General features: G+C 46.2%; 4 protein-coding genes across 4 annotated transcripts; 3 read left to right on the plus strand and 1 right to left on the minus strand.

The window, feature by feature from the left end:
• Window positions 1–1,583: 1,583 nt before the first annotated feature.
• On the plus strand, window positions 1,584–2,972 carry LOC124657728 (uncharacterized acetyltransferase At3g50280-like). Its single transcript, XM_047196248.1, has one exon. It carries the CDS (start codon window positions 1,587–1,589, stop codon window positions 2,970–2,972), a length of 1,386 nt encoding a protein of 461 aa, XP_047052204.1. The 5' UTR covers window positions 1,584–1,586.
• Window positions 2,973–9,621: 6,649 nt separating this feature from the next.
• LOC124683544 lies at window positions 9,622–10,946 on the minus strand. Its single transcript, XM_047218043.1, has one exon. The coding sequence runs from the start codon at window positions 10,662–10,664 to the stop codon at window positions 9,651–9,653; it is 1,014 nt and encodes a 337-aa protein (XP_047073999.1). The 5' UTR covers window positions 10,665–10,946; the 3' UTR covers window positions 9,622–9,650.
• A 7,914-nt stretch (window positions 10,947–18,860) lies between these two features.
• On the plus strand, window positions 18,861–22,148 carry LOC124657739 (probable polygalacturonase). Its single transcript, XM_047196258.1, has 5 exons — window positions 18,861–19,298; window positions 20,484–20,604; window positions 20,820–20,994; window positions 21,105–21,175; window positions 21,290–22,148. The coding sequence occupies exons 1-5, from the start codon at window positions 18,861–18,863 to the stop codon at window positions 21,925–21,927; spliced, it is 1,443 nt and encodes a 480-aa protein (XP_047052214.1). The 3' UTR covers window positions 21,928–22,148.
• Window positions 22,149–24,139: 1,991 nt separating this feature from the next.
• On the plus strand, window positions 24,140–25,880 carry LOC124657747. The gene is made up of 6 exons (XM_047196264.1): window positions 24,140–24,484; window positions 24,579–24,782; window positions 25,395–25,502; window positions 25,600–25,641; window positions 25,720–25,820; window positions 25,859–25,880. The coding sequence occupies exons 1-6, from the start codon at window positions 24,140–24,142 to the stop codon at window positions 25,878–25,880; spliced, it is 822 nt and encodes a 273-aa protein (XP_047052220.1).
• The last annotated feature ends 256 nt before the right edge of the window (window positions 25,881–26,136 follow it).

A 26,136-nucleotide genomic window follows, 5' to 3' on the forward strand; every position in this document is an offset into this window, starting at 1 on the left:
ATAACCCCAAATTTTTAATTTTATCTCAGTTGCAAGTGGGATCGTAACTCACTTATTGCCCAGTTGCAAGTAGAGTTGCAACTAAGAGAGAAATGCTTCAAAATCTATGCTAACTTTAAATTTCTATTTTTTTACAACAGCAAAGCGGGGTCGTAACTGACCTTTGTTGCCGAGTTGTAAGTGGAGTTGCAACTAGGAGAGAAATGCTCTAGAATCAAAGCAAACCTCGAATTTCTTTTTTTGGTCCTAGTTGCAGGTGGAGTTGTAATTGAGATTTTTCAACTGTAACTAGAGTTGTACGTGAGATTTTTTCTAGTCGCAATTGAGGTTGTAACTTGGATTTTTTGTCACAAATGTTGCGACTATTTTATTTTCCGGTTATATGTGAGATTACAACTGTAATTTTCTCAGTTACAAATTAGGTTGGAGCTGAGAATTTTCTTTTAAATACAAGATTGAAATATACACGGAGGTTTCTGGATGTTCTTCCTCGAAAGGATCAACATGGCTATCATCACCAGCTGGATTTCCAGTTTAGGTGACTGGGAGTGCCTGGGAGTATTCTTTCTTGGCAGCGAACACACAAAATTTGCGATGGCAACACTAGTTAGGTTTCGTTATTTTCCAGAGTTTTAATTTGTGTCAACCATGGTTCAAACTAAGTGTTAGTTTGTGGAAACCATGTTCCAAACTATATCTTAATGTGTGTAAACCATATTTTGAATTATGTATTAGTTTGTGGAATGTTTTCTTCTCTCTATTGAAATAAAAATGCAAAAAAAACATAAAAATATTTTAATGTTTAAAAAAGTTTGAATGCGGCGACGTCCCCAAACACGACACGAATGAAACATGTCCCCAAACGCTCAATCCAACGCGGTTTAAAAACGCTTTAGAGCAATTCCAATAGTGTAGCCAGTTGCTGGCTATAAACCAAGTGTCATGTCATCTATAGCTAACTTAGAGCCAACATATACAATAGTGAGCTATAAAAGTGTAAGATTTTTACAATACATAGCCCACCTTTTAGTCTCACATAGTGCGCTAGGAAGCACGCTGTAGAGCTATGCTATAAGATAAGAGTCCACTCCTCTTCTCTCTCCTAATCTCTCTCCTCCAACTAAGCAAATTTATAATATTTTATCTTTTATAGCCAGCTGACTGTACCTTATTGTATTTGCTCTTAGGATTCAGCTGAAGATGCTCTAACACATCAACAACGCAGGCGATAAACCGGAGCCGTCGCTCCGACATCCATGCCGGCCCTGACAGCACACCGCCTAGCCAAAGATGAATAACTCACTGCCACCAATCACCAACGCACCCCACTGGTCCCTCTGACCAGCCCGTAGTAGGGGCGGAGACAGAAAAAAAGTGTCTACGAGGAAAACAGGTGTATGAAAATTATTGGGTGGGCCTGAGATCTAAAATGCAGAAGTTTTAGGAGGTTTTAAGAGGTTTAAGCAACAAAAAAAGACATAAAGAAGGGGTCACAGAAAACCAGCACGCAGCATAGGCAGGTCGCACGCAGCCATCAAACCGACCGTGACCACTCCTCCCTGCCAGAGTAAACTGAAGCAATATCGATGGGCGACCTAAGCATCGTGTCCCGGCGCATGATCCGGCCGGAACCGGAACCAACCACCTCGCCGCCGGAGACCATCCACCTCACGCCATGGGACCTGCGGATGCTCACCGTGGATCACATCCAGAAGGGAGTTCTTCTGCCCAAGCCTGGCACCGCCGTCGTCGAACACCTTGCGTCATCTTTCGCGCGTGCTCTGGGACGCTTCTACCCCTTCGCCGGCCGCCTCGTTGCCACGCCGGGCCGCAGCGACTGCGACGGAGGGCCACCTAAGAGCCTGGTCGTCTCGCTGCGCTGCAGCGGCGAGGGCGCCGAGTTCGTGCACGCCGTGGCACCCGGCGTCACCGTGGCGGACGTCACGGCCGCGATCTGCGTTCCGCGGGTGGTCTGGTCCTTCTTCCCGCTCGATGGGATGCTCGGCGTGGACGCCATAGCCGACTCCCGCCCGGTGATGGCCGCTCAGGTCACCGAGCTCGCCGACGGCGTGTTCGTCGCCCTGTCACTGAACCACGGAGTCGCCGACGGGACAGCCTTCTGGCGCTTCTTCAACACCTGGTCGGAGATCAGCCGCCGCAGCGTCGACGGCGACGGTGGCTGCGAGGTCTCCTCGCCTTTGCCGGTGCACCGGAGGTGGTTCCTCGACGGCTGCCCCGTTCCAATCCTCCTGCCCTTCGGCAGCGTGGAGGAAATCGTCGGCCAGCGCATAGGTTCGTACCCGCCGGTGCAGGAATGCTTCCTCCGTTTCTCAGTGGAGAGCGTGAAGAAGCTCAAGGCGAAGGCGAACGCCGAGATGTCCGGCACCGCCACCGCCACGATTTCCTCGCTGCAGGCCCTGCTGGCGCACCTGTGGCGCGCGGCGTGCCGGGCTCGGAGGCTGGCGCCGGGCCAGGAGACGCTGTACGGCCTCCTCGTCGGATGCCGGGGCCGCGTGGACGGCGTTCCAACAGATTACTTGGGCAACGCGGTGACGCATGCCGCTGCGCGGTCCCCCGCCGGCGAGATCCTCGACGGAGGGCTGGGCTGGGCGGCTTGGCTCCTGAACAGAGCAGTCGCATCGTTCGACGAGAGGAGCGCGAGGGAGAAGCTCGCGTCCTGGCCAGGAGAGCCCAGCTTCCCAAGCATGGCGGCTTTATCGGTTACCGCCCACACGAGCTTGCTGACGGGGAGCTCGCCGCGGTTCGACGTGTACGGGAACGACTTCGGGTGGGGCCGGCCGGTGACCGTCCGGAGCGGCGCCGGGAACAAGCTGGATGGAAAGGTGACCGTGTACGAGGGTGGACACGGCGTGGGAAGCATGGCGCTGGAGGTGTGCCTCGCCCCGGAGGTGCTCGCCAGGCTCCTCGCCGAGGAAGAGTTCATGGCCGCGGTTAGTGCGACTCATTGTTGATTCCCGCTCTCTGAATGAATAAATAAACTACTGGGAAGCCTCGATGCCCCCGGATTCATCTTAATCATTTTGGTGCACGTGAGCACCATTGATTTCTTTATCCAGAAAATGAAAGTCATATTTCTAAGTTTTAAAATATTTTGAAAGAAAGCATGATGTAGCCAATAATGTATCTTGCAAACGTGCTAATTTTCAATTGGAAATAATATGTATTTTGGTCTAAATAAAAATGATGAAAATATAGCTTAGAACATAAAATATTTGAAATTGAGGTTTTACACGTTGGTGGAATATATCATTAGCTACTTTTAGAACTTTATTTCATAATTTTTCGAAACCTATAAATATAAATTTTTGAATTTTCTAAAATACCGAGAGCACAAGTGCTCGGGAGCAAAATTGACTTTCCGGTGTAGAAGCAATCAAACTAGTACTAGTAAGTACTTGATCGTTATGGTATTGCATCAAATTTCACTTAACATTTCAAAGCAGAGTCTACACTATACAGTAACAAGTCATCTTCTGCTTTCGTGTGATCTATGCCGCTGGCAGAAGCTGAACTTACGTTACGCTACAGAATAGTTTGCTATCGCTGTGACCGCAAGACATGTCAGTCATCGGTGTGCATTCAGAATTTCCCAGCATTTATCCTAAGTTTCTTGTAAGTTTGGTGACTCCAAACAGTTTTTTTTTTTGAGAGAACACGTGGATTTTATTGATCACATAACCATAATGTCATTATAAATAAGCTCTCGGATACAATCCGGAGCAACACCACACGTCACCAAACTAGAGTTCTTGCAAATCCTAGACAGAGAATGTGCCACAACATTTGCACCTCTCAAAACATGTTGGAAACTACAAGAAGAGAAAGTAGTAGCTAAAAACTTTATATCTTCAATCACCGATCCCAGAAAAGATCGGTCAGTCACCGAGCTTGTCACTTGCTGAACTACAGATAGGCAGAAGCAACGAACAATCGATTAAAGCCTTCATCTTTGGCAAAATGGATAGCCCGGTGTAGCGCCAATGCTTCAACAAGTTCCGGCAATGTTACCTCCTGTAGGTGCTCGCCACAAGTCGCTAAGCACGATCTACTGTGATCCATGATAACGTTGCCGATGCCCATACGTCTGGAAGAGTAGAAGATCACCGCATCCACGTTGACGAGAACTGTACCTTCCAACGGCGGAGACCATTTAAAGCTCAACGAAGTAGTCTCACGCCTATGGGTAGCAGGTTTGTATGGATGCTGAGTAATCATCTCAATATAAGCCTTTACCTTTGTTGCAATGGTCCGAGGATGCATTAAATTTTCTCCCTCACGAACCTTGTTGCACGCATCCCAGATATGCCACATGGCAGTCATGGCCGTAGTGAGTTCGAGATTAGATCCTCTCTCCAAGAAATCTAGAGCCCAGACTCGAAGAGATATGAAGTAGCTCCGTCCCAATCAGATCATGTACTATACTGTTGTCTGATTTCCCGCCACACCTCATTTGCAAAATAACAGGATAGGAGCGCATGCTCCACAGTTTCACGCTGGCCACAGAAGATGCACAACTCCCACGCTGCAATACAATGCATGGGCTGGCAGAAGGGCGAAGCAACTCCTGATTTCCTGACGTCTCTCAAGCTTAGGAGCTTCTAACATTTCACGTAGGACCTGTCCATATGTTCAAAACGTAAGTCCCTCGCCCTTCCTTTCTCCACTCCATTTTTCTCTTCTACTTCATTCACAGAAAATATACTAGTTGGTGCCATTGTGTTATCATGTTCGAACCATACCACCTCTTATATACATAGTTTCTTTGGATGTAGACGCACGATGTTTCACTGTATAAATGCTATAGATTTCCAACAGTGTACCTTGCCATGGATCAGGGAGCATGTGGTTTGTATTCAAGAATACACTGCTTGGCTTGTAAATTTCGGATGCTCTCATTGATGAAGCTTCAGAGCTGACCAATAACCACATTTATCACCAAACCAAATGGGTCTGTCATACATATACCAGCTAGGCTATGTGCATCAATTGATGCAGAAGCCGGGACACTCCACGTTTCAAAAAAAAAAAATACATACATACACCAGCTTATAAACATTAATCTGCTAATCAATGTGAGTCTTATTTGTGTGGGAACCTGAATTTGTACGGTAAATCGAATTCTCCATAGCGTGCTCATTCGCGTACAAAATAAAAAATGGTGATCGTTATCAAAGGGAAGAATACACTGAATGTAGAATCTTCATATTATTTGCCCTCATTCAAATTTGTATGGAAAAATGAATTATACTTATAGCAGGCTGCTCAAATGATCAGCAAGAAACAACTGATCAAATGATCACACCTCTCCTTCCATGTCCAGTTTGTTTTGGGCGAATCAATATCAAGACCAGCACGGGAGTGGCAAATTCCGTGCGACTAGACTAGCGTGTCATTTCTTCCTATAAATGATGCTATGTTACCCCGCCATCCAGGGTTCTGAAAGGGCAAACCAATCCTGCTCGTCCAATCCTATGCGACAGTAACAGTAATTTTTTCAGTCCCACTTGTCATAGCAACCGTTGGATGTAGTGATTTCTTTTTGCACCTCTGGCTCCTCTAGATGGGTCAATGATGGCTGGGACCAGCCTCTTGCGGGACCGGCAGACAGAGGCAGCCACGCTGCTCGTTTTGTGTCGCCTTCCTTCCCGTACCTGCAGGGAAGAAGTGAAAACCTAGATCGCACGGGGCACCCTCCAATCCGTCGCCTGAGCTCTCCTCCCCAATCCCCGCACGAGCTCTCTCTTCCCCAATCTCCAGCTCTCCTCCTCCCCTAATCACAGCAGCGAATGTGGCCAGCGGCAGGAGCAGCAGCAGTTCGTGGAGCTCTAGGAAATGAGGGTGATGGGGGCGGCGGGAGACGGCAGCAGCTGCAGCACGGAGCGCGCGGCCGAGTGGAGGCGACGGCTGGACATGTACTTGCCCAATCCCCGACGAACTCTCTCCTCCTCCCAACGGTGGCGCGCCGCCTCATCTCGGGATGGAGTCGGACGGGGACGGCCGCTTTGGGGAGGTTGAGGAGCTGGTGCGGCCGTCGGGTGAGAGCGCGAGGAGGAGCAGGAGGAGGGAGCGGAGGACCACGCGGCTCAGCGTCGATGCGGTCAAGAAACCTGCAGCGGCAGCGTCCATCGACCATCAGCACAGGTACACATGCATGCCAGGCCGGACTTTTCTCGGCTTTCCTTTGGGTTCCCCTTCAATTCGCTATTATACACCTCTTCTTAGGGTTCGTCTCTCGTTCTGTGAGCCAGAGAATACTGGTCCTCAGTACCTCGGCTTAGATCTCCGCCGTTGGGTGGCGCCTCCGCCGGATGCTCCAGCGGGGCGACGCAAAGTGACCGGGCCGTCCGCGGAGACGCAAACCTAGCCCAAATATGCGACATGTTTGCGTCTCCGCGGACGCTCGGCGGCCGCGCGGAGCGTCCTCCATTTGTTACCTGGTCCCGCAAGTCAGGGACAGCGAAATCGACCGCTTCGATTTGCTTCTTTTTCCCCTTCTTTGCTACCCTACTGCGACGCCATCCCGCCGCCGTCCCGCCGCAGCGCCGCAGTAGTCGTCGTCGGCTCCGTTCTCGCCGCGCGGGAGAGCAGGATCGTACTCGGGCTTGGCTCCGCCGCGTACCTGCTGGCTGTTTTCGGGCCAAACGCTCCCGGTTGCGCCGCCCTTCCGCGCCGCCCACAACATGTTCAGTCAATTGCGTCTGTAGTTTTTTACTCGTGTTTTCGGCGCCATTGTGCGCGGCCATTGATCCGCACTTTGTACCCACGCATATGGACATGTGGCAGATGTTGAACAAGTTCCGCGCGGAGGTCGTCGACTCCTCTTCCGACGAGGGGTCCGATCAGTCAACGCAGACATTGGCAACTACTGCGGCCTCCATGATCCACGAGTTCACCTCAAACCTGGGACCGGAGCACCGGGGCTCTGTGAAGGGGCGCTCCAAAATCTTGCCGCGCAACAGAGTGGAAGGGCAGGCCCGTCTCCACAAGGACTACTTCCACCTCACCAGTCTGGTGTTCCCGGAAAAACTCTTTCGGCGCCAGTACAGGATGTCAAGGGACATGTTCTTGGTCATTCTACGGGGCGTCAGAAACTACGACCCCTACTTCCAATGCAGGCCCGATGCAACAGGTGCGCTAGGCTTCACCTCCTACCAAAAATGCTCCGCGGCTATTCGCATGCTCTCATATGGAATGGCTGCGGATATATTCGATGAGTATCTTCGAATGGGTGAGAGCACCTGCCTTGAGGCCATGTACAGGTTTTGCCGAGCCGTGATTGTCATGTTCGGAGAGTATTACTGTAGGGAGCCAACTGTTGAGGATACAAGGCGGCTCCTGTCTATCAACGAGTCTAGAAGGTTCCCAGGAATCATTGGCAGCATAGATTGCATGCACCGGGAGTGGAAAAACTATCCATTTGGATGGCAGGGTGCGTACAGCGGGCATTAGGAGGGAAAATTGTCATTCTTGAAGCTGTCATATCTCAAGATTTATGGATTTGACATTCGTTATTTGGCATGGCTGGTTCCAACAATGACATCAATGTGTTGCACCGATCACCGGTTTTCAACCGGCTCATGCAAGGCAAAGCTCCCCGGGTGAGCTATGAGATCAATGGAAATGCATATGACAAGGCATATTATCTTGCTGATGGCATCTACCCCGACTCGGGCTACACTGGTGAAGAGCTGTCCAGTAATCTAAACTCCGAGAAGACGAGGAGGTTTGCCAAGATGCAAGAGGCTTGCAGGAAAGATGTGGAGCGCGGATTTGGTGTGCTCCAAGCTCGGTGGGCAATTGTCCGTCACCCGGCAAGAACATGGTTGCTGAAGACCATGCATGAGGTGATGACATGCTGCGTGATCATGCACAACATGATCATTGAGAACGAGCGTCCTGATGGTCGCAATGAGAACCACTGGGAATTCCAAGGTGAGCTGGTGGCGCCACTTCCTGGAGCTTCATCTTGGCAGGAGTATCTACATATCAATGTAGAAGTCACTAACGAGAACGTCTCTAAACAGCTGCAGACGGATCTAATTGAGCATCAGTGGATATTGGCTGGCCATGAAGATGATGCCTAGAGAAATACTATCTTATTTTCATTTAGACTTTTAAAAATTTAAATGTAATAAGTATGACTTCGTTGAATTCCTTATTTTGTTGTTTCGAAACTTCATAATTGATGCAAACGCCAAAATGCGTCGGGCCGCTGGAGCCACCCCAGGTGCAAACGGACGCGCGAACAAAAACGGTATTTCTCACGTCCGCCGCGCGACGCAAACGGACATTTCGGATATCCGAAATGCGTCGCGCCGCTGGAGATGTCCTAAGTCCAGAAGAATACTACGGCCACAACAGAACACAGCGTCGATGCATCATCAAACGTATGCTCATACGCCCCAGCTTTGTATGGCTTACAATCAGGCAGGTGCACTTGATTTGTGAGTTCCTGAAGTCTCATTCCCCTAACTTTGCTAACATTTCAGGAATCTCATCCAAAGTCTGATTAGCCTAACTTTGCTAACAAAGCAATAAACTTCCGTCTCACTCTCTTCCTCCTCAATTCATGGTTTCACTTCTGCAAAATCGTCTCCTCCATTCCTCGCTTCTTATAATTTGCCAAAAAAAAATTAGTGTGTGTAGTGTCACACCCACATTTGCAACATGCGACCTTTAGTAGCATAATTTGGTGGTTGGATGCAATGCACACTGTTTTGCTAGATCAAGCTATTGATTCTCTATCATGGCTATCGGCAGGGAATATGTGGTTCTCATGACCGTTTTCCTTGTATCTTTGCAAGCTCTGGTGCTCATGTAGTCATCCGGAGCTACAGCTATGATCAGCTTGGAACGATGAAGCTGCTACGCAATCCGGTTACTTTGGATGGCAAACAGAACACTACTCGACATCTTGCTCATTCAGAAGAAATAATTTAGAAATCCAAAACCTAGTAAATTCTCCTCATACTGAACCCATACACAATTAGTGCTCATTTCACATCTTGGTCATTCAGACGAAACAAGGATGATTGGCTACTAGAGTAGAATCCATACACAATTAGTGCTCATCTCACACAATGGTTATTCAGAAGAAACGACGATGATTGGTTAGACAAGTTCAGAAAAACCAAAACCCAGCAAATTCTCCTGATACTAGAATCCCTACACAGTTATTAGCATCACTTGCTCATCTAGTTATAATAAATGTTACCAGCACTTTAGTTACTACTACTGCACTCGGTTCACTCATAATCACAGCAAGTGTACATTAATTGCAGAATCTTCAAACCCTGATAAGTAGATTAAATATAACATGCAAGTCATCCAGTATAGAAGAAGCAATCAAGCTGGTCGTAGTATCTAGTGTTGTATCATTCCCATCCCCTGATTACAGATTGCTACTACACAAATGCAACATCCAGTTGATCCTCGTGTTACAGCAGGAAGGTCAAATGATCACCGACAAATAGGTGGTAAAATGATCCCACCTCCCCTTAGTTTCATTCGAATGTTTCCATCAAGGGAATTGCAAATTGTGTGGGACTAGGCTAGCGTAGCGTGGTAGTAGAGTATTACAAAGATGATGATATGCAAGGAAGGAAGGGAGTTAATGGAAGCGAGTGTGGTCAGACCTCGAAGTGCTCCATCTGCACGTCGCTGGCCTTGAGCGGTACGTAGTCGCCGAGGTATACCTCGAGGTGGTCAGAGATGTTGCTCTTGTCGATGCTCTCGTGGTGGTAGCTCTTGCAAACGAGGTAGACCATGGTCTGCACGACGAGCGCGACCATGACGACGGCGCAGAGCGCGGCGAGCATGGCGAGGCCGAGCAGGAGCCTGGCCCCGGCGCCGAGGCCGTGGCGGCCGCCCTGCACGACCCATGAGCGGAAGAGCAGCTCGACGACGACGAAGACGAGGTTGAGCGTGGCGAAGATGGCTGCGGCGGTGCGCAGGTTGCCCTGGATGAGCGCCTTGCTCTTGCGCATGGCCTGGAAGCCCTTGAGGTCCTCGAGCACGGAGACGACGCTGGCGAGGTGCCAGACGACGCTGAGGTAGACGAGCCCCGCGAGGTAGGCGACGGCGACGAGGACGGCGAGGAGGCCCGCGAGGCCGGACCCGTTGTCGGTGGCGACGAGGAGGCCGACGAAGACGGCGACGAAGACGAGGTGGTAGGCGAAGAGGAGCCCGAAGGCGGCGAGGAAGGTGGCGGCGAGGCGGCGCCAGACGCGCGGCACCACGGAGAGCACGCGCGGGAAGGTGAGCGCGTCGCGCTTGGCGGAGTAGACGGACGCGACGGAGAAGACGGCGGCGGCGGTGGAGAGCAGCGAGAGGAGGAGCAGGGCCAGGAGGTAGGCGGCCTTGAAGAGGATGAGGGAGGCCCAGTCGGCGCCGAGGCGCTGCAGGATCCGCTGCTGGGTGGCGGTGCCCGGGGCGGAGGACTCGAGGGCGGTGTCGTCGGAGTCGATGGTGCGGAAGAGGGCGTGGGAGATGGCGATGTGCGCGAGGAAGAGGGCGGAGAGCGGGAGCACGAAGGCGGCGGCGATGCGGGCGTAGAGCGGGCGGTGCGCGCGCAGGATGGCCACCGACTCCCGGTAGATGCCCAGCGGGCCCAGGAACTGCAGCTCCTCCGGCTCGCACTCCATGGCTGGCTGGTCGGAGCTGGTGGTGGTGGTGGTGGGGGGTGGAGATCCGAGCTAATTGAGCTTGCGGGGAGGATTTGGAGGTTGGTGTCGCCGGGAATTTGGAGATTGAGGGTGGGATTTGGGGGGAGGGGGGCTGGGATTTGGGGAAATCGCACGCGTGGGAGAAGAAGAAGCAAGAGCTTGGGTGGGAATTGGGGATGGTTGACGAATTAAATTGGGTGTTTGCCTGGCGGATAAGCAAGCGACCGGTCATCGGTCACGGTTGCAGAATCCGACCGACAGACCGACGAATCAAGCGGGGCGACGCGTGCTCCGTGCAGGCTTCCGCGAAATGACGTGCACAATGTGATCGTTGACGGACTCAACTCAAGTCCAGCTCCCCCAACCATAAGGGCATGGGCCACCCAGTATGAGGCCTACTATAGTTTTTTCTTTTGAGGGAAACGAGGCCTATTATAGTAGACCAGCGGAAAGCACTACGAGGCTTTCCCTTGGCCCAACAGATCCCATTTCTATGGTTCTGGTTGGTTCCCAGCCACAATTTACTAAGATAAAGTTAGGCAATTTGGTATGTGTTTGGTTCTTATCACACATTAGAGCTGCCACATTTCACTATCCATATAATTCACTTGTCATAAAGTGAATTTTTTTCCAACTGTTACCATACTTTGTGGCTTCCAAAATCCTAGCAGTCACACTTGCCAAAGTTAGGCTTGACAAAGTGTGGCTGGGAACCAAACAGGCTCTAGGACTCTTCAACCAGCCACACTCTTCATTTTCTCTATCTATGAGTTGGAATGCACTAGCGTTAGCATTTCTAAAATCTCCATATATTAAAGAAATGGTTATTTTGTTCTTCTATTACAAGTAGGGTTCAAAGTTGTTTATACCAAAATGTACATCTCATTTTCTGAAGATTTGATACATTATACATTTTTTTGATTTAAAATAAATTACCTATGAATTTATAAAGTTTTAGTTATTTTAAACAAATGAATTAGTTATGAATTTCCAACTTTTAATCATTTTACCGACCGACCCACTGTCATATATTTAAACACTTACTAAACCTTTACGGAAATACTAAATATCTGACAGCGCCACCCACGTGTCATAACTGTAACAATTACAGAAATGAATTAGGAAAATTGTAAAAAGAAATATGACATTGGCGTGATGTTGTGATGATGTCAGCACGGATGGCTGCGAGCCGCTCGAGCACATCCACGTCGTTCCCGTGGTTAGGCGTGTTCGACACACCTGCTCACGGCCAGAGTGTGATCGCGACGCGCAATCGTGGAGGCGCTCGAAGATGGCCTCGAGACGCACACGAGCTCGACACGTAGGAGCTTCGAGGAAGAAGACAAAGGGATTTTTTTTTCAAATAACCCCCTAGACTCTAGGGTTTTCCTGGAAACTCAAAAACATAGTTGGTTTTGCAACATTTGGTGATTCAAATATGTTTATAAAGTTATAAAAATACCCAAGGATATTCATAAGATATTTTGTAAGGTTCACACAACTATGGTTTTGAAACTTTGCAAAGCATTTTGAGATAATTTGAAATAGAGGAAGGTTTGCAATTATTACGATTTTCAACTTTATTTCTTTTGTGCAATTTTCTAGCAAACTGTGATGATGCACAAACAAATCCTAATCAGGTTTAACTAGAAGATGGATGTTACATTGGTGCTTCGGTGGCCTCTTCATGGCAGATTGTGAAGAGGCATGTGATTCTCCTTCGTGAAGCTTGTGAAATGGTTGTGGAGCTTGCCATTTTCGGAGTGGAGGGAAAGCTAGCCATAAGGAAAGAGCCTTTATTCGTGAAATTGGCTTGGATAAGAAGGTGAGCCCTCGTAGCATTCGAGACACCTTCGTGGTAACTCGCATCTCTCCAGCGTGATGTATCTCACTTCGTGTGAGGGAACACATGAATACATCATCATCTCCATCTACCTCGGTTATCTCAATACCCGAGTTAACTTTCCGTGCGATAGCCATCGATCTTAAAGTATTTATTGTTGCTTATTACTTGTGTTATATATATATATATCTTGTGTCCAGCTTGCTTAGATTAACTTATTGTTGTTGCATTTAGTTGAGCCTAACTTATTTATGTTTTGTGCTTGAAAATAAAAACATTTCTCTAATTCTCCATTCTTGAAGCCAAATTCGTAATTAATTTTCGAAAATTCACTCCCTCTAAGCAACATCTCTCCATTTGAACAATAAAACTATATATTAGGGTGGTGCACTTAGCGGAAAAGCAGTACATATCCGACCCAAATGGTGGCATAAAATATTAGTGACACACTTGACGAAATATAGTAGTTTGATTAATACAATAGTTTGGATAGAAGGTAATGCAAATGTTGCACTTCGATGCAAAAGTGACATAAAAATTTCCCCCCGACATACCAATATGTGATCTGCTTTTGAACACCTTGACACGAGGAATACAACTGTAGAAATCGATCATAATTTGGACGTTCGATTCAAATTTATAATGTACTTTTTGATAGTTAGATCTACAAAAGGCACGCCAAAAATACCAATAGTCCCCCCACATAGACATAAACACCCTTCCTAAGAGAGATAAGCAGTGTGTGGAGCCAGCCACCCACGGGGTAACACGAGTGTCCCACTTATCGTGAGGATTTTATGTTTCTAGCCAAATATTGTTATTTTGCAGGGTCACTCATACATGACTTGTTTGAATCGCAGGAGTCAAAACCAAGTGATTTTTTTGCCTTCGTGGAAAACAAGAAATATTTCCTAGTTTGCATGCAAATTCAAAGTAGATTTACCATAAAGTCAAAACCTTTTGGAAATTTCGTTTTTGGTACGTCAATTACACCTAATCTTGTATGCAAGCTCATGTGTTTTTTTTTTGGCACAACTAAACAACTTCCATTGCTATTTTTCTTGTTGATGTAGAGTTCAGTGTAGGAACGACTACGTTTCTTATTCATGTGCTTTCATAATTATGCAAATAAAATAGGCAATTCAAAATATTGTCTTTAACCACCCAAAATGGCTATATAACAACGACATATTCTCTCTGAACTTAAAAAACGGCTTCGTCATTCATTGTTATCTGTAGCTCGGCTTAGTCATCATTGCTTTATGAAAGCTCCATGTTATTATGGTTTCAGTTGGATTCCATATTGAATACAGTTGACATGTATAACAATATTTAAATCTCTGATTTAAACACAATTTGATTTTTTCGAAATGGGGGTATTTCCCGGCTTCTGCATCATGACGATGCACACGGCCATTTATTAGAAAAATGTTCAAAGTATTATCGTTTACAACTCACGCATCATCAAAGATTGATATAAAAATCAACCATAAAAAAACACATACTATGACTACATATCAACATAGCCTTCTAGTATGTCGCCAACTAGCCTGACACATGATATCCTGAGCGACCATCAGGAGCCGTGTGCATTCAGAAACCATGGCATCCCGCTGCCCCTCCAGGGAAAGTAGGGCCCAAAGCTGGACCCAATGGGAAACCATATGGATAACCTGCAAGAAATGAAAAGAGGGGTTTTTATTAAAAAATATATCATTCCTGATCCTCCAAATAGATCAACATAAAGCAGAAACCCCAATCCGAATATAAGCCTTAGATTGTCTATCTACTCCATTTAATCAATTACCAAACATATTAGTAATATTGGTGGGAGGTGGAAGATCATAAGTAAAATTAACTGTACACCATAAGAGCTTAGCTAAAGGGCATTCAATAAAAATGTGTTGAATGGTCTCCTGTTCCCCACAGAAGATACATTTTGTACACCCATTTCAATGACATTTAGCTAGATTGTCCTTAGTTAACAACACCTTATTACTCAAGAACCACATGAAAATCTTAATTTTTAATTTTAACCTTCCATAGATATTTTCTCAGAAAGGGGGTATGGTCACACATAAGATCTTCATACATCGAATTCACTGTAAACAAACCATTTGATGTCAAATTCCAGACAAAACGATCATCCTCTTCATTCAACTGTACCACCATGAGTCTCCGACATAATTGCAACCATGAAGTCCATTTATTTCCATTTAACACTCCACGAAACGTAATATTCAACGGCGATTGACCTAGCACTTGTGCAACTGTGACATTATTATGATGGACAATATTATATAGAGACGGATACTGTTGATCCAAAGAAGTCTTACATAACCAGGTATTTTCCCAGAAGCGGATACTCAAACCATTAACCACTTTGAAAAAACCCCTAGAAAAAAACTCATGTTTGACCTCCATTAGACCTTTCCAGAATGGGGAATCAATAGGTCTCACTTGAATCTCCGATAATGTCTTATGTTTTAGGTATTTATTATGTAGCAATTCCTGCCACACCTCATCATCATTAAGAAGTTTAAAAAGCCATTTACTTAATAAACATATGTTTTTGATTTCAAGAACCTCAATACCTAAGCCCCCTTGATCTTTGGGTCCACAAACAATGTTCCATTTTGTAAGCTGGTATTTTATTTTGTTTTCGTCGGACTGCCAAAAGAATCTAGATCTATAGAAGTCCAAACATTTCCTTACCCCAATAGGTATTTGCAGGAAAGACAACATAAACATCGGTAAGCTAGTTAACACTGAATTAATAAGAACTAACCTATCACCATAGGATAGTAACTTCCCTTTCCAGCATCCTAATTTACTCTCAAACCGTGTTTCTACCAGATACCAATATGCATTCTTGAGTTTTTTTTCTAATGGATTGGAATACCTAAGTATCTAAAGGGAAGTTGTCCAGCATCACATCCAAAGATCTGCTTATACTGGTCTTCCTCCTCCTTTGCCTTTTCAAAACAAAAATCTCGCTGTCATGAAAGTTAATCTTGAGTCCCGATAATTCTTCAAAGAGACACAAAATTAGTTTCATGTTAACAGCTTTGTTGAGGTCATGTTCCAAAAAAAGGATAGTTTCATCAGTGTATTGTAGTATAGAGAGACCTCCCTCAACAAAATGTGGAATTAATCCCCCGACTTGACCATCCTCTTTTGCTCGTTCAATTAAGATGGCAAGCATATCCACTACAATATTAAAAAGCATTGGAGACAGAGGGTCCCCTTGCCTTAGACCTTTTTTTGTCTGGAATAATGACCAATATCATCATTCATCTTCACCCCAACACTACCTCCTAGAACGAATTGTTGCACTAATCTACCCCATTCTGGAGCAAAATCTTTCATTCTTAATGTTTGTTATAAAAAAAGCCATTTCATTTTTGTCGTATGATTTCTCGAAATCGATCTTAAATAACACCCCATTAAACACAATTTGATGTGCCAGCTCTATTCTCTTAAACAAAAGCGTGCATTTCTCTTTTTAATATAAAATAAATAGATACCTATGCTCGAGAATACCCTAAACAAAGAATCAAGCCACACGTTCACACATTGTGCGTCCAATTATTCTAGAGTAAAAATCAACGTTTCTATTGATAGTGAGATGCATGTGGCTTTTGTCAAATGAAACAAGAAATATATACCCAATAGCGACTTGTTGTGAACCGGAAGTGAACATATGATCCCGAATGAAAGATACACATCACTTCTGCTTAAGATACCTTTGAAGGATTTCGAAGGAAAAAACACCATCTAAGATTTTCTTTAGGAAACCTGCAATTCTACACTAAAGATATTTTGTGATTAGTAGCCTGTGTGTATAGGTTGGAAGAAACTGACAACCACTATGGTAGCCTTTGATAGGCATATACTTGTTCCATGCTGCGTGTACACATACATGAATGGACACGGAGACTGACCTGACCACGTCCACGTCATCACTTTTAGCCTACACCCACAAGCCACAATTGACTCGAATGGCCTCGAATCGACGAATCATCATCGTGATGCCGTCCACCCTCACTGTTTGTTACATTAGAGTATCTTAATCGGCGGTCCCGATAGTGATTTGGGGACCAGCATCGTTTTTGGCTCGCATCGGTGCGCCCTAAACGGCACCAGCTAGTTTTCGATCCCAATAGAATCGCCGGCATCCCCGTGCCGGCCCCTTCGCCAAGGGCGTGAATCAGCCGCGTCGGCGCATCGAGGAATGACGGTTTTCGTGGGTGGGGGCGCCTTGTCAGCGAGAGACCGCGACGGTTCGCATCGGCCGTGACGCGGGAAGGTTGGTCGTCGGCGTTTAATGGTCTCCCGCGCGGAAACCGAGGCGTCCACAAGGGTAGCGACTGGCCACACGGCGTCCAGTCGCCTAAGCCGTCGTAAATGCGGGTAATTTCCACCGCTATATAGCATGTACGCCGTCCACCACCGTGGTGCTATCCTATTATCTCCACCACCGCCACCGCTCCATTCTCCCCTCTACACCTCAATATGACGCTCCGTCTGAAGACCACCTACTCGATGCTTGGCCTCAACGCCCGCGCGCTGCCTCCACCACCACCACCACCGCAGTCGTAGCCGGAGCTGCAGCCCGACGCCGAGTACAGCTCCGACGAGGACAAGGATCGACGGTTCACGGCGTGGCACGAGGTCTACGTCGCAGACGCGCAAGCATAGGCGGTGGAGGAGGCGGCGCAGTGGGGCGAGCCGCCGCAGGCCCACGCCCACCCGGAGCAGGCGGCGATCCTCGCGTCGCTGAACGCGCAACGCTACCAGCGGTTGAAGGAGGAGGAGCGCGAGTTCGTCAACGACGCGAACCTCGAGCACGTCCTCGAGATCTCGCGTGAGCGAGCGGCCATGGAGGAGGCCTCCTCATGGAGGCGGAGCGACAGAAGCTCCCAGAGCTCAACGCTCATCGCCACTACGAGGCGTTCGCCCGCGAGCAGGCGAGGCGCGCCGCTTCTGGGGAAAGGCTCGAAGCGCGGGGACAGCGCCGCCGGCAAGCTCCTCCGACGCCGGCCGCCATGCTCCACCGCCAGATGCGCGAAGCGAGGGACGAGAAGCGGGCACGGACGCAGGTGGCAATGGCGAAGAACGACGACGAGGCAGGGCCGTCGAGCGTCCTAACCGACAGCCAGTAGATTAGGATTAAGTTTAAGTTGGCGTTTGTTACTTTTCTTATTGAAGCAGAGAGCCTTGGCCTAACAGACAGAGGCGGTAAATAGGACATGGCAGATACAGAGCTTCCGCTCGGTCGCGAATAACTTCTTTATTAAATGTATAAGTAGGCACGGGGCCTAGGGTCATAGCCCGGCTCACCGCAACAGATTTGATTTCGTCTGACCCGACTGTCACTCCTATTTCTAGAAAACGTTATCCAAGATTAAAGGATTGATACGGGCGTGCTTCCTTGCAGAGGGTTGTTTTAGACACCTACCCACCAGAAACTTCGCTTTGCCACCCAGGTATAACCAAAGCCTTCCACAAAGGAATATTTCCTACAGGGTCCATCACGTGTCCAGATACCGGTGCATCCCTTGCCATTTCCTCGATTCCCGTTGAGAAAACAATCGATTGACCATTTTAGGACCTATTCTGAAGAATATAGAGGTATCGAAGATCTAGAAACGATGCGATGACTCCTGTTCGATCCTTTTCCGATGAAATGAATGAATTACCACATGCTCTTCGCTTTCTTCAACAAAACAAGAAAACTTGCTTTCTAAAAAGTATGGTTCGAACTAGGGCATCCTCTACTGCCTCCTCTGCACTCTTTTCGGATCAAATTCAACATCGCATTTACCTTCATAGGCTGAAATGTTTGACCAGGATCAACCGAGCTATCTTTGCACTTTTAGCTGTGTTATGGATTGGGATCCTACCAATGAGAATCAACTTGTTAAACTGGGTATTTAAATTCGAGTTATTTTTGTATAAATTTTGTATGAATTTCGTATGAATTTTGATTTTTAAATATCATTTTAAATTTGAAAATCTATCGGGGCTGGCGTATGGGGGCGCCGGTGTGGGAGCAGCATCCCCAAATAGAGTATATTGTGCCGACGCCTCTGCCGGTGACTATTTGGGAGCTGCGGGTGGAGATGCTCTTAGAATTCTTTGCTTTCAACAGAAGCAGATTTTAAGTTTGAACCGAACGTATTTCAAATTCAAACTTTTGAAACCAGGGAGTAGTACTCTCACGCGGGCGGTGGCAAACCAGCGAGCGACCAGCTGCGCGCATCGGAAGAAACCTATAAAAATCGCGTCTTTTCCGCCGCGGCTGCCCCGCGTGACATGATCCATTATTCATGGCGCCGCACGCCACCGTCCAGACCGAGCCCATGCCGCGCCCCTGCGCGCGGCCGGCGGTCCCTCTGGTCGCCTTCCTCCTCCTGCTCGCCTCCTCCTACCTCGCCCTCACGCGCCTCCCCGCCGCGGCCCCGCTCGCCGCCCTGATCGCCCCATCCGCGGGCCGTGGCTCCGCTGTCGATAGCTGCGCGGGGTTCTACCGCGGCGCGGGGCGGCGCGCGGTAACGGCGTCGGTGGAGGAGTTCGGGGCCGTCGGCGACGGGGCCACGACCAACACGGCGGCGTTCCGGCGCGCGGTGGCGGCGCTGGATGAGAGGGCCGGAGGCGGCGGCGCCAGGCTGGAGGTGCCGCCGGGGAGGTGGCTCACGGGGAGCTTCAACCTCACCAGCCGCTTCACGCTCTTCCTGCACCACGGCGCGATCATCCTCGGCTCCCAGGTACGTGATCCATCCATGGCCCGCCAATTCCTCTTCCTCTTCGACTATTTATTTTTCGTTTAATCGAATTTATTTCTCCTCTCAAATCTTGTGAGTGCTTACAAATTAGTAGAGTGCACTCTACTGAGTACTAGTTTTTGGCGTCGGAACTGAAACATGCAAACACATCTAAATGGAAAGATTATTTTTCTGCCGATATGAAATGTCATGTAATCATGTTGATTAGTACCGGCAACTCCTTTTTTCAAAAAAAAAAAAAAAAAATTGCACATAGCTAAGCTTCCCCTAATAGTACACAAATCATGATTATAGTCAATGTTGTTTGATCCGGCGATGCGAAACTGGCTCCAACGCTTGTGCAGTTGTGCTGTCACTTGCCAGTGGCCACTGAAAAATAAAAGGGGAAAAAATGCTGTGGTGGGTTTGGAATCATGCACATGCTTGCACGGTTGTTGGCTTCTTCCTGTGACTTCAGCAGCTTGGCACATGTTATTGTTCTAACTAACTCACACAGTGTCTGTGACTTTGCGTTGTCCTCACTTCTGGTTGGACTTGCCTGACTTGATGCTACTATTGTGCTACTACTTTGCTTGCAGCCATGTCTCATTTGCTCTTATGTTAGCAATGCAATGGTTAGAAGAATCTCTAGATTGGAGCGTTCTGCAGGAGCTAGTAGCCATTTTTGTTGCGTACAAACGCAATGGTCATACTGATTTTGAAGATTGTCGGTACTATGTATGGAGAGTTCATCTGAGATGGAGTTGCTGAAAAGAATCCCTCATATGGGGATACTGTCTACTACTTTCTGTGAGGGGCAGCTTAGAGTAGTAGTTGGAAAAGAAACCATAATTAAGAGCGTTGGCTAGGAGTTTGACATTGCTGCCACATGCACTGGCGCTGCAATAATCCACCACCTTAATATTTTAGGACAATCATCTTTAAGGGGACCAATCCCCCAATTCTCGATTTAACAACTAGGCATGTATTTGTATTTAAGTACTCCCTCCGACCTAGAATGAGTGTCTTAGTTTTAGTTCAAATTGACCAAATTTGAACTAAAACCACGACACATTTTATGGATCGGAGGGAGTTGAAGAATCTCCACTTCTCCACGTACACTTCAATTACTATTGTGTAGGTTGATTTTGGAGCTGCAAGTATTAACTGTTGGACTGTGATGTGCAGGATCCAGAAGATTGGCCTCTCATAGCGCCATTGCCGTCTTATGGGCGTGGGAGGGAAAGGCTAGGTCCGCGCCACATTAGCCTCATCCACGGACAAGACCTAGACGATGTTGTCATTACTGGTACAGCAGCTCCTTAACAGTCCATACTTTCAAGTTTGGTCAGTAAGTGGGAATTGTGTATGAAAATCAGAGAGCTGAAGCAATTCCATGTAACGGGCGGTCAATTGAAGCATAAAAGTTTGCCCAGTCAAACAAATAAAGTTCAGTTTGCGGGGGTATTATCATGTGAAGAATTAACTTTGACTGTACTTCAAATGTTTCCCTTTGCGTGTCAGGTAGCAATGGGACTATAGATGGCCAAGGTAGGATGTGGTGGGAGCTATGGTGGAACAAAACTCTGAACCACACAAGAGGTCATCTTATCGAGTTAGTGAATTCGACAAACATCATGATCTCCAATGTCACCTTTCGCAACTCCCCATTTTGGACAGTGCATCCGGTCTACTGCAGGTTGGTTATCATGCTGATCCTGTGGATTATGAGTTTATCTCCTAGTAGAGAACCATCCTCATTTCCTTTCATTTGAAACCATAAGCTGACAATGCATATTGAATGTTCAGAAACGTTGTGATAAAGGATTTGACTATACTAGCTCCTCTGAATGCTCCGAACACTGATGGCATTGATCCAGGTTTGTGCTCATAAATTTATAATATCATTCTCTCCCGATATCGCAAACCTCTTACCATGGTGCAAGTTCTGAACAAACTTATTTTATTACATTTCTCTTGATGAACAATAACAGACTCAAGTTCAGAAGTTTGTGTGGAGGACTGCTATATTGAAAGTGGAGATGACCTGGTTGCCGTCAAGAGTGGCTGGGATCAGTATGGAATATCTGTAGGCAAACCCAGCTCAAACATTATCATCCAACGGGTTTCAGGCACAACGCCTACATGCTCGGGTGTAGGTTTTGGAAGCGAGATGTCCGGTGGGATATCGAATGTTCTCGTCCGTGATCTCCACATATGGAATTCCGCATCTGCGGTGAGGTTCAAGACCGACGTGGGGCGTGGTGGTTACATAACCAACATCACCATCGCAAACGTGACAATGGAGAAAGTCAAGGTACCGATAAGGTTCAGCCGGGGTTCGAATGACCACTCGGATGACAGGTATGACCGATCAGCGCTACCGACTATCAGTGATATCCATATTGTAGACATTGTTGGAGTGGATGTGCAGCGCGCGCCGATGCTGGAAGCGGTGCATGGTGCGGTTTATGATGGGATCTGCTTCAGAAACGTTAGCCTAAGAGCGATAAAGCATCAGGTTGTATGGCACTGCGAGTCTGTGTATGGAGAGGCACATGAAGTTTTCCCTGCGCCTTGTGAAGAGTTGAGGAACAATGGATCTTCTTCATCTTGGTGTGGGCTTCGTTGAGAAACTGTAGAGAACTTGGAACTTTTTCGTGTGTGAGATTGGCTGACTATATTGTCTTAAGGATAGGGATAGAAGTTACAATCAGATTCAACACCCAGACTTGTATTTTTGTTTGTAAAAGGTATAGCGGCTACAGAAGTCATTTTTGTGAGTATCTCCACTGTAAATTGGCACAGATAATTCAGTGATCAAATATACAAGGCAATCAATTTTTACTCTCATTACCAAAAGGATTCATCGAAAAAGTTGCACCTCTATAGACTCAAAATGTGCATCTTGCAACCAAATAGATGCACATATATAACACATTGGACTTCTGGGGGGGGGGGGCACAGATTTAGGTGTACCACCCAAGTGTTCAGCACACAACTTGAAAACACAAGAATTGTTCAGTCCATGACGCCCTCAAAGACCTCAAATGGATCTTCAACGTTGCCATCGACAACTTCATTGTGGAGCACATTGACCAATAAGTACTTGTTTAGGGACTTCTCTCCGACATCCAGCTTTCCCTTGGGGTTCTCCATCACTTGGACCATTTCGCCAAGCATGCTATTCGGGCAGTTTTGCCTACAATGTGCAATTTCTAGGTTGCTACCCGTGCTCCTTCAAGCAGATTGTTTGGAAGAATTGGACCCCTTCGAAATACGGTTTCTTTGCCTGGCTCACCTTTCACGGGTTGTGGATTTCTGACCGGCTATCAAAGCGGGGTAGGGGGTGGCCCCATCTTCCCAAATGCCAGCTCTGCAACTGCGCCACGAAGATGGCAAGGCGCATCGTTTTTTAGGAATGGGTTGAGGATTTGGACCGCCGTGGCATCCTGGATTTCATGTCTCATCTGCTGCTCAGCTTGGAATAATCGTACCATGGTGCTTGAATATTGGTACATCCTTGCAAGGTGGCCTACCTCCGCTCTAAATCAACCGTAGTCATGCTCATCTCTTGAAAAATTTAGATAAAGAGGAGCACGAGAGTCTTCAAAATCAAATCTTCAGTATCGTTGGATATCGTGCAAAGAGCCAAAGAAGAAGGTGCAAAACATATTGCAGAAATTATCAGTTGATGTAGTGTGTGCTCCTCCTATATCAAGATAAAAGCTAAACCTTTTGCCTGGTTTCAAAATTAAACATATTGTACTTCTTAGAGGAAAAATTTAAGTCTAAATATAATGCAAAAGGTCAAATATGCACTTATAGAAATTTGGCGAGTCTAATCCAGAATCCTAAAGACACGTACAGACAAGTCTAAATATGCAAATCCTCAAACAATTCCAAAATTTATATAAACAATATGATCGACATTCGAAGGTCCTACAAAATCCACAAGAAACCTAAGCGTGAAATAGGCTCATGGCACCTGAAGGCTCCTATACATGGTCCACATTTTGCACAACGAATGAACATATGTACAATTTTTTGTATGTACGTATTAGGAATTGTATTTATTTTTCAAATTTTACATACAAAGCAATCATATTTGTGAAACATAGATAGATAAACTTGTTTGAAATATTTTTAACTAAAATAAAAAACATTGTTCATATAGTTTACAGGAATTATTTACGTGTATTGAATATAATATTCACGTAATTATGAATTAATGTTCATATACATGAAACCAACACTTAATATTCCTAAATTAATATTCATTTACATCAAATTATATGTTCATACATATTTTTTAAAAGATGTTCATGTATCTTCAGAATAATAAAATGGATAATAATTAAAATTGATAAAATATTCAAAAACTTTATGTATATGCAGATAAATATACTAATCAATTAAAAATATTCCTATTTTTTTAAATAAAATAAAATATAAAAAATGTATTTATGGATAAGAATGAAAAATAATAGAAGGAAAATAATTGGTAAACTTTTAAAAAATGATGACGAAAATAAGATATATAAGAAAAAACAATAAATTCAATTGTAAGTAATGAAAAAATAAAACACAGACGTTAAAAACAGGAAAACAAATAGTTTATTGGGCCGGCCCACCAGGTTCGGCCATCCATCTTCTTCTCAGCCGGCCCCGAAAAACAATCTCTTCTCCGCCCCTTGCGTTTCCCCTGTCTGCTTCGTCTCCGTTCCCAACCCGAGTCCGAACCTCCACGATGGAGACCGGCGAAACCCCTGTATCAATCTACACAATAGGGGCCAGCTTAGGCGCGGACCTCGATCTCCTACCGAGATGCTGCAGAGTTGATCATGGAGATAGAAGGAGGGCAAGGGTGGGAGGGGCAGAAGAGGCGCAAGAATCAAGTCCCGTCTCCCACATCGCCCTCCGTTGCTCGTGGAGACACGATTGCGGAAGAAGACGATGTCGCGCGTGCTAGGTCCAGGCCGCCAATGCCATCGCCCATCGGGTTCAGCAGACGAGTTGCAGGAGGATCTGGAAAATCACACCGTCAGGAGGATGAGGAGTTCCGCCGATGCCTTGCGGTTCTGTCCACCAGGCGTCGTCCCGGCACCCTCGTCGGGCGAAGGTTGGACAACGAACGGCAACGCCTGGTGTATGAACGCCTTGTGCTCTACCGCATCAGGGCTTCCAAGGTTGTTCCTTTTGATATATGAAGGGGTTAGTTAATTTGCAATGCTCCTGCTAGCTTGTAAGCATAACCTTAACTCTCCCTGATTGTGTTCTCAGTTGGCAGAGGGGGTGTGCAGAGATGAGCTGGATGATATGACACTGAGAAAGGAGTACTCTCCGGAAGCTCTAGAGGAAATGTATTACAATGACCCACTGAGTTACCATGACCAAGTGGACACCTTCGACTGGTACTTCGACTGTGACTACGCTGTTCACTCCTACTTGACTGACTACCAGCGCCTTGTCCTTGCTAATGGAGATGTAAGTGGCCTCTGCCCAAACATTCCACTACTTCCGTTTGGATTAATCATCTGTTCCTTCGAGTTGCAATTTTTTTTGTCACCGCAGTGAGTTTTCATGAAACAATATCAATAGTTAGTAACATCTTCGGATTTATTTAGATTGATCATGTGTCAATTATTATAGCACTTCAGTAATGATGGACCTGACAGCAAGTTTAAGTTGAACAGCAGCATAAAAAACTTTCAGCAAGTTCATGTATTTCAATGATCAGTACCATCTTTGAGTTCTTTGGATTGATCATGTAGCGTTGTCATGATGGTATTTGTCATACGGTGATGTAATTTATTTAACTTAAACTTTGTATATTTGTGAAAATGGAAACAAATGTTAAGTTGCATCCTGGAGACCACGGGAATGTATAAATATTAAGGCATTTTTGTCTGGAAGGAGTAAAACTGTACACATTCACTATTTTCCCTCGCCTCATGTCAAAGTTATTTTTGAAACTTCCACAAGTGTCAATTATTATGGCGTTTCAGTAATGATGGACATGGCTAAATGGTAGGATCAAAAACTTTCAGAGTTATGTATTTCATGTACGGAGTATTTCTTTTCTCCCCCGGGGTGCAGGATGGTATGATGTTCCTCGACTGGGAGAAGTACAGGTCGTGGTTTACTAGCTACGAAATAGATACAGAGTATATCAAGTACTTTGAAGAAATATCAACGAAAATTAAGGTATGCATATGCATCACTTAGATGAAGATATTAAGGTTTAGAATATGCTATTTTCTTGATATTTCTGGGATACCAGTAACTTTATCTTTTGGGACAGTGGATTAAAGAGTACATGGAATGTGAACGAGAATCTCATGAGGTAAGCATGCCCTAAAGAAAACCATGGAACAAAGGTACAGATGTAGTATAATACCCTGATAACCCCTTCGCTCTTTAGTGGATGGACATGGAAGCTAGAGGATTTCAGCAAGCAGTGAAGATCGCGGTAGACTTTCCCTGCATCAGCTTTGATTTAGCTTTTACCGCATACACGGTACAGTATCTTCTCTTTGCTTTTAAGTATTTATTGTGGTCAGCAATGGTTCTTGCTTTATTTGACATCAACATTCTTTTTGTTCAGGATCACCTCTGGAGTGTGCGTTTTGATTATGTTTATTGCGAAGACATTGATCATCTCCTTTTTGAGATTTGGAATCGTGTCACTGCACAAAAGGTTAGCATTATAATTCGTGTCACACAAATGCTAAGGAATCGTCTTTTTCTTTGCGAGAATATGGAATCGTCATTTGTGGTGTACTAGTGCATTTAAGCCTTCTCTTTACAAACAATACCATAGTATCTATTTTTTTTCATG

This window comes from Lolium rigidum, chromosome 1 (assembly GCF_022539505.1).
Source record: "Lolium rigidum isolate FL_2022 chromosome 1, APGP_CSIRO_Lrig_0.1, whole genome shotgun sequence".
NCBI lineage: Eukaryota > Viridiplantae > Streptophyta > Magnoliopsida > Poales > Poaceae > Lolium > Lolium rigidum.

What these genes read in the sequence shown, in the direction of transcription:
- LOC124657728 (XM_047196248.1), top strand. Translation starts at nt 1,587, where the DNA reads ATGGGCGACCTAAGCATCGTGTCCCGGCGCATGATCCGGCCGGAACCG.
- LOC124683544 (XM_047218043.1), bottom strand. Translation starts at nt 10,664, where the DNA reads ATGGAGTGCGAGCCGGAGGAGCTGCAGTTCCTGGGCCCGCTGGGCATC.
- LOC124657739 (XM_047196258.1), top strand. Translation starts at nt 18,861, where the DNA reads ATGGCGCCGCACGCCACCGTCCAGACCGAGCCCATGCCGCGCCCCTGC. An exon ending in AGACGATGTTGTCATTACTG is followed by an intron (nt 20,605 to 20,819) that starts GTACAGCAGCTC and finishes TTTGCGTGTCAG; the next exon opens with GTAGCAATGGGACTATAGAT. An exon ending in CACTGATGGCATTGATCCAG is followed by an intron (nt 21,176 to 21,289) that starts GTTTGTGCTCAT and finishes GAACAATAACAG; the next exon opens with ACTCAAGTTCAGAAGTTTGT.
- LOC124657747 (XM_047196264.1), top strand. Translation starts at nt 24,140, where the DNA reads ATGGAGATAGAAGGAGGGCAAGGGTGGGAGGGGCAGAAGAGGCGCAAG. An exon ending in ACCGCATCAGGGCTTCCAAG is followed by an intron (nt 24,485 to 24,578) that starts GTTGTTCCTTTT and finishes TTGTGTTCTCAG; the next exon opens with TTGGCAGAGGGGGTGTGCAG. An exon ending in GTGAACGAGAATCTCATGAG is followed by an intron (nt 25,642 to 25,719) that starts GTAAGCATGCCC and finishes TTCGCTCTTTAG; the next exon opens with TGGATGGACATGGAAGCTAG.